This window comes from Rissa tridactyla, chromosome 3 (assembly GCF_028500815.1).
Source record: "Rissa tridactyla isolate bRisTri1 chromosome 3, bRisTri1.patW.cur.20221130, whole genome shotgun sequence".
Taxonomy (NCBI): Eukaryota; Metazoa; Chordata; class Aves; order Charadriiformes; family Laridae; genus Rissa; species Rissa tridactyla.
In genome coordinates this window covers 16,841,610-16,847,609 of record NC_071468.1, presented here as the reverse complement: position 1 = coordinate 16,847,609, position 6,000 = coordinate 16,841,610, and the positions used below count along the sequence as shown (strand labels likewise).

At 46.2% G+C, this 6,000-nt stretch overlaps 1 protein-coding gene across 2 annotated transcripts in view; it reads right to left on the bottom strand.

Annotated features, from left to right (window-relative positions):
- Window positions 1–211: 211 nt before the first annotated feature.
- LOC128907785 (calpain-8-like) overlaps window positions 212–6,000 on the bottom strand; it is a 30,432-nt gene continuing 24,643 nt past the window's right edge. The window contains exons 16-21 of one of the 2 annotated variants that reach the window (XM_054197030.1): window positions 5,760–5,824; window positions 4,464–4,532; window positions 3,077–3,155; window positions 2,038–2,154; window positions 1,343–1,401; window positions 212–439 (exon numbers count right to left, since the gene is read on the bottom strand). In XM_054197030.1, the coding sequence (XP_054053005.1) occupies window positions 416–439; window positions 1,343–1,401; window positions 2,038–2,154; window positions 3,077–3,155; window positions 4,464–4,532; window positions 5,760–5,824 (413 nt within the window). In that variant the 3' untranslated portion in view covers window positions 212–415. Of the gene's footprint in view, window positions 440–1,342; window positions 1,402–1,594; window positions 1,690–2,037; window positions 2,155–3,076; window positions 3,156–4,463; window positions 4,533–5,759; window positions 5,825–6,000 lie in introns of those variants that run through there. The other variant, XM_054197031.1, reaches the window with a different exon arrangement.

Genomic DNA, 6,000 nt, shown 5'->3' with positions numbered 1-6,000 from the left:
TTTCTCTCTGTGAAACATATGCTGGATGTTGCAGGCACTGGAGAACCCTTCCAGGATTTTGAAAACTGCTGAACTTTGATGCACAGTCAGAAGTCACACCAAAGCCACCTGGGCCCATCTGTAGCAAGTCAAAACTTGTGACATTTCAGTGTGACAAACAGAAATACTCTCTGGGTGGGAAAAGAAAAGGAGGTTGGGTCTGGGTTTCTTTATTTTATTTGTTTATTTATCTTTTTTTGTTTGAGATTTATTTTATAACTAACAGGAGATCACTTCATTTTTAGTGGGTTTAAAATAAATCGCCAGTAATAAAACCAAGTTTCTCTCTCTGCTTTCCATAACACAGAGAAGTCGAATGAATGGTTCCATGTTCAGAAGAGCCTCAGAAGTCTCTGCTGAACTCATCGACCGTGGTTCAAACCATTGTGCAGCACAGCCACTGAGGGAGAAACAGAACAAAGAGTCAGACCATCTGGAAGGTCCACAGGATGCCACCAGGGCACTCTATCACGGCTTTGGGAAAACAAACTGGGAAAGGCTGGAGCTGCGTTTTGATCTGTTGTACATGTAGGATCCATCTGCTCTGGAACTTCGGGGAAATTTATTGCCAGAATCAGCCTCAGACATTGCAATTGGGATCTCTTCCGAAGGAAGACCAGTTCTCCAGAGCAAGCTGTGTGACCTTTGAAAAATTTTAGGGTCGAAGTATGCAATGTACAATTTCAGCTAGATTTAGCTAACTGCAACGGAGGGTCAAAGGGCTTCCTAGCCTTCATCCTCCCTTTAAGCCAGTCTTCAGCTGAGAGGACTAATTGCATGGACCTCTTGGGGCCCCTTCCAGCTGTTTCCTGAGATATATTTGCATTCTGCAAAGGGAAAACTCAAGCTGATTGCTTTTATTACAGCTTTGAGAGGAGAAATTTGCATTAAAAACAATGTGGGGAAAAAAAAAAGACCTGGCATCTTAAAAGGTCTCTTCTAATTCTGGCAGGTTTTATCAGTACATTCTCTGCCAGAAAAGCACAGTTCCCTGCTGTGTGTTTTCTAATGAATTGACCACTGCCCTCTAAAAGTAGACAGTGAAGCACACTTGTGTAAGCATCTTCTCAAGCAACCTTACGGGTTTTGAGTGTATCTTTACTTTTTTGCTCATATGAGGTAAATGTCCGTTCCGCTAATTCCGACAGGCCTTCTGAGCTGAAGAACCTTTTCACATAAACAAACTTTCCCTTTGAATCACTATTGAGTTTACTGCTTATAATAGTGATTTAAAATAAACATATTGTAGTGTGGCCCATTGCTGTAGCTTAAACAGATGGTATTTCAATCTGACCAGCCTCACCTCAGCCAGAGAGAGCTGGATGACTCCACTCTTGTCTTTGTCCAGGAGACGGAACACTTCTGAAAAGTAGGAGAGGGGGAAAAAAACTGGATATAAACCACCAGAGTTTGGCATGTAGAGAGTCACTGTCTGACAAAATGTAGAGGTCTGGCCTTTTGCCATGATCTACTGGAAATCTAGACGGGTTCTGTAACAGAATATTACAGCTGTTCTTCTTTCCTCTTACAAGTAATTTCTAAGCCGCTTCATGGGGCGAAATAGTCAGATCTACAGCAGCAAACTGAGAGTTGGCAGCAGGACAACTATAAAACTGATGCAGTAGCATCTGGTATGATCCGGGGACAAACCTGTAAATCGGGTCTGAGTAAGGACTGTAAGTGATAAATGGCACCATTTATGGGAGCTGGGACAACTTGGGGGCCAGAGCATGGACCATAAAGTGCAGATGACTGTAAAGCAGAAGATCATGGTAGGTTATGAAAACATGTCCCCCACACTCCATGGTCATTCAGACAGAAAGACTTTTGCTATTTCTCTGCTGCTTTCTCGAGCAGACACCATTTTGCTGGCACCCTCACATCTCCATGCAATTTGCTACATTCACAGTTAAAAGGCACCAAATGATTAATGAAACCCCAAAGTTTTCAGGAATTCTGAATTGGAATCATCCTTGGCTGATGAACGAAGGCGCTTACTGAACAGGGTCTCCAAGCGGATCATGCAGGCCACAAAGCCGTCGAAATCAATGGTCAGCTTGCTGCAGGCGTAGCGCACGACAATGCTGTGCTGCACCTGATCATTGAGCGTGAAACCTGAAGGCATGGGAAGCACAAGAATCACTGACACAGCAGGTTAATATGCTGACTTTGACGTGACTTATCCATGGACTGCTGCAGCTGCGGGAGGACCTGGGTGAAGGACTGAGGACTATTCCTCCAAGAAGGTCTCTTGGACTCCGTCACCCATCTCTGCTGCGAGTCCTTTCCAAAGCCCATTGTACTGGGTGAAGAGAGGCATAAAGTTCTCCCACAGCATTTTGTCAGACTGCATATTTCACATTGTTTCGCAGCATAACCAGTCCTATTTTCCCCAGATAAACCCCTAATTAGCGAGTCTTGGTGCTGCAGCTGAATAGCAGTGATTGCAGTAGAGCCAATTGCTCACGTAACACATTGGGCTCTATTCAGGCCCATATTAGTGCTATTTCTGTCTCTGGATCATTCATATAAACTCCACCGAGCGCAAGACAGATCAAAAAAACAGTGCTCCCTAGATGCCCCTGAGCCGGCAAGCACTCCTCCAAAAGTGAATAGCACATCAGAGAGGATATCGTTGGGGCCTGCCTTGATCAGGCTTGCACCTTCTCTAGCGCTGAGAAAGGTGGTGGGAGGAAATGAAGGAAAAAGAGGATTTGGGCATAGCTCTGAAAAAGGGGAATTAGATTAGGAAATAATGAGGCCAAAAATAGAGCAAGTAATAATCAGATGGATAAGCAATGGTCACAGCACGGACAAAAATATCAGTGGTTCATAGTGCAGAACAGAGGACAGGTTTTGATGTATATAACAGCAAAAGGATGTAGCGGTATGTGACTGTCAGGAAGGGAGAATGGCACTGGCAATGCTGTGATCTAGGAGACAGGAGGGAATCAAAGCCATTAAAGGCTCCACTGTTGTTCCGATGCCTGGGGAAGGGCTGCAGTGATCCCACGGTGCCCCCGAGCTGCGTACTCACCTGCCTCTCTGAGGGCATTTCGCATCTCGTGGGAGTCGATGGTACCAGAGTAGTCACTGTCCACTTTCTTATAGATTGCCTGCAGCAGAGGAAGGAGGGAATGTGGAACTGGCTTTTCAATGTGTGCCCGTGCAGCAGCGTGATGGTGCAAGCACGGGCGGGCTTTGGCTTTCATGGCTGGATAACAACAGTAGTGAAGATACGGTAACGCGAGGCTCGCCAGGAGGTAGCAGCCAGAATGAAATAACCAGGCATCCTCTAGGGTTTCACCTTGGTTTGCAGCCCATGTCCTGCCATCCTCCCTGCTCCTGTAGCTAGATTAAAGCCAGGATATCGGTGCCTACCCCTGCCGCGTCCACACCATCACTCTGCTCTGCAGACACAGCCTCGGCTTTCTGACGGCTGGGACAGGGGCTGCCCCTACCAGCCCAAAGCTCCTACTCTTTGCAATGTTCATGAGCAAGGGAAATGTTTCAAGTAGCCACTGGCATGCAAGACAGACTAGGAAACACGTTCCCATGGGCTGGCAGCCTGCCCGCCTTCATGTTACGTGGTGGCAGACAGGCCATTGAGGAAAATATCCTTTCATTTGGCAAACACTGCAACAGACAAAGACCATTTTGCTTAATATTTCAGACGAGATGACAGATGCTTCCTACTGCCAGCAGGTTTATTATCCAGAATTAGAAGCCATGCAGACCTACAGCTCAGACTAGAATTGGCTCTCAGGGCTTGCTCTGCCAACACCAGCCTCAGGAGAGACCCGGTGCCTCCGGCTGAAGGGCAGCTGAACATCTCATGAACCTCCAGGACAGATGCTCCGTGCTGACCAGCATCACGCATGGTAGCAGCAGACTTGCCCCAAAGGGATATTGTCAAACAAAACAGGTCCAAATTTGACCTTCCTTTAGACTGCTTGATTCCTGGTGCGCTTCTTGGGATATTAAATCCTCTGTCAGAAAAATAATTCAGCGCTTCTACAAGATTTAAAAAATGCAAAGCCAGGTTCTTATAGGTCCCAAAAATATGTGTTTCTTGTGTTTGATGGTGCTCAGCTGGCAATGTAACATACCACAACAGCAGAGACATATTCATAGGAGCTTTAATACAGCAGGCAGCAGAGAGCTGTCTTTGCCAGCAATGAAAGAGGGTTAATCTGCCTTTCCATAAGGTATTGCAAATTATGGAGAGTGGTGGGTCCAAGGTGAAAGAGGATCTGCTTGTGTCCTTTTAAATTAGAGGTGTTTCTGAGCCCTGGAACAAACTCCAGCCATGAGAAAGAAGGCTTCCAAGTATATCCGCCTGCAGTGGCTTAACCCTATCTCGGTTCAGGATCTGTACTTCAGAGCTGAGGGGGAAGAGGAGACAGTCAGAAATATTACCTTACCAAGTACTTTTGAATCTTCATCCAAAGTGTCTTGAATTCTACAAGTCCCAAGGTGCCAGTCCCATTGGTCTGGGGATGTTAAGGCATGGTTCAAAAACCAGGATTCCTCTATGCTTAGTAAAACTGGAGAGCAACCAATTCTGATGAAAATAAATCACACATCACAGTGGTATCTTAATGCCATATTCATCCTCATTTGTAATACGTCTCCATCTCACACAGACGGGCCCACAGCTTTACATTTGCCTAGCTAAAGGCATGCCAAGAATTTCCAGGCTATCTGCGCTCTCAGGGAATGATATATGGGATTGCTAAATATATAAGCACAATCAGATCCACTCGCATTTTGTACAATTACCAGTAGATTAAAGCCCTTAGGGAGACAAAGGACTGGCCTCACAGCAGACGAGTGTTAGAAAGCAGAGACAGGAGCTGGAAGTGAACAGAGAGAGTCAATAGTAGGCTACGCAGTCTTTCCCCGTGTCCTTCAGGGCCTTGAACATCCCTTCCTATGGAAAATCATGCAGAAGCAATGAGTTGGCCCCCGTGGTGCTGTATTTATTGAGTTGCCCTGTGGGGTTTGGGAGGCTGTGGAGTGTCGGGCAAAGGCACCACTTCTCCCAACAGCCGGTGATCCACAAGATCCACAGATAATCCCTGCTGACCTCAGCATGACCACGTCATGAGACCAACATTAGCATGATCCTGGCAGCATGGCCGTCCGAGTACACTGGTTACCTTCCCAGCATGTCAAAGGAGTACTGGGCAGATGTGCTGATACCTCCTTTTCCCTTGGCTACACAGAGCTTATTAGCACCCATGTGTCCTACAAGCTATCAGAAAGGAGGGAGACACAGCACTTACTCGAAGCCTTCCTCCTCTGAACAGGCTCCCCAGCCTCCCTCTGCTGCTCTGGGCTCTGTGCTCTATAAACAGCACCTGACTTAGAGATGGAAGTTGAGGCTGGGCTGAAAACCTGCCTCCTGCCGAGCGTGCTGTGTATGCATCCGAAACTGCACAGGTGCAGCCAGGCAGAAGCTCCCTGCTTCTCCTCCCTGCTCTTTTTTAGGAAAAAGTTTAGGCGATGAGAGATGCAGAGCAGATGAGAGAAGCAGCTGATGATTAAATGGTTCAGGTTTCCGCCATCCTGAGCTGATAGAGCTGCTTGGCTGAATTTTATGCCTTCAGCCAAGCGCTTGGACAATGGAAGTGTAAACTTAGCCTTATCTTGCCAGGAAGTTTTGCAAAACAGATCCAGAAACTTTTAAAGGTGATGAAATGACGTTCAAAGGATACATCTAAAAGGCTAATCATCTCCCTGCAAGTGTTAATGTTGAATCCGTCACTTTTAATATCCTTTCCTGTACAAAAAGGAAGTGAAAATCCAAGTCAGAAATACTTTTAGACAAATATTTTTCTGCAGAAACCTTGAAGATGTCAGCCACCTTAAAATCTCGTTAGCAAAGTAAATGCTCTGTCATTTCTTCCACTGTTTCCCTTCAGCTGATTAACATGGCTTTTTTTTGGCACAGGGGCA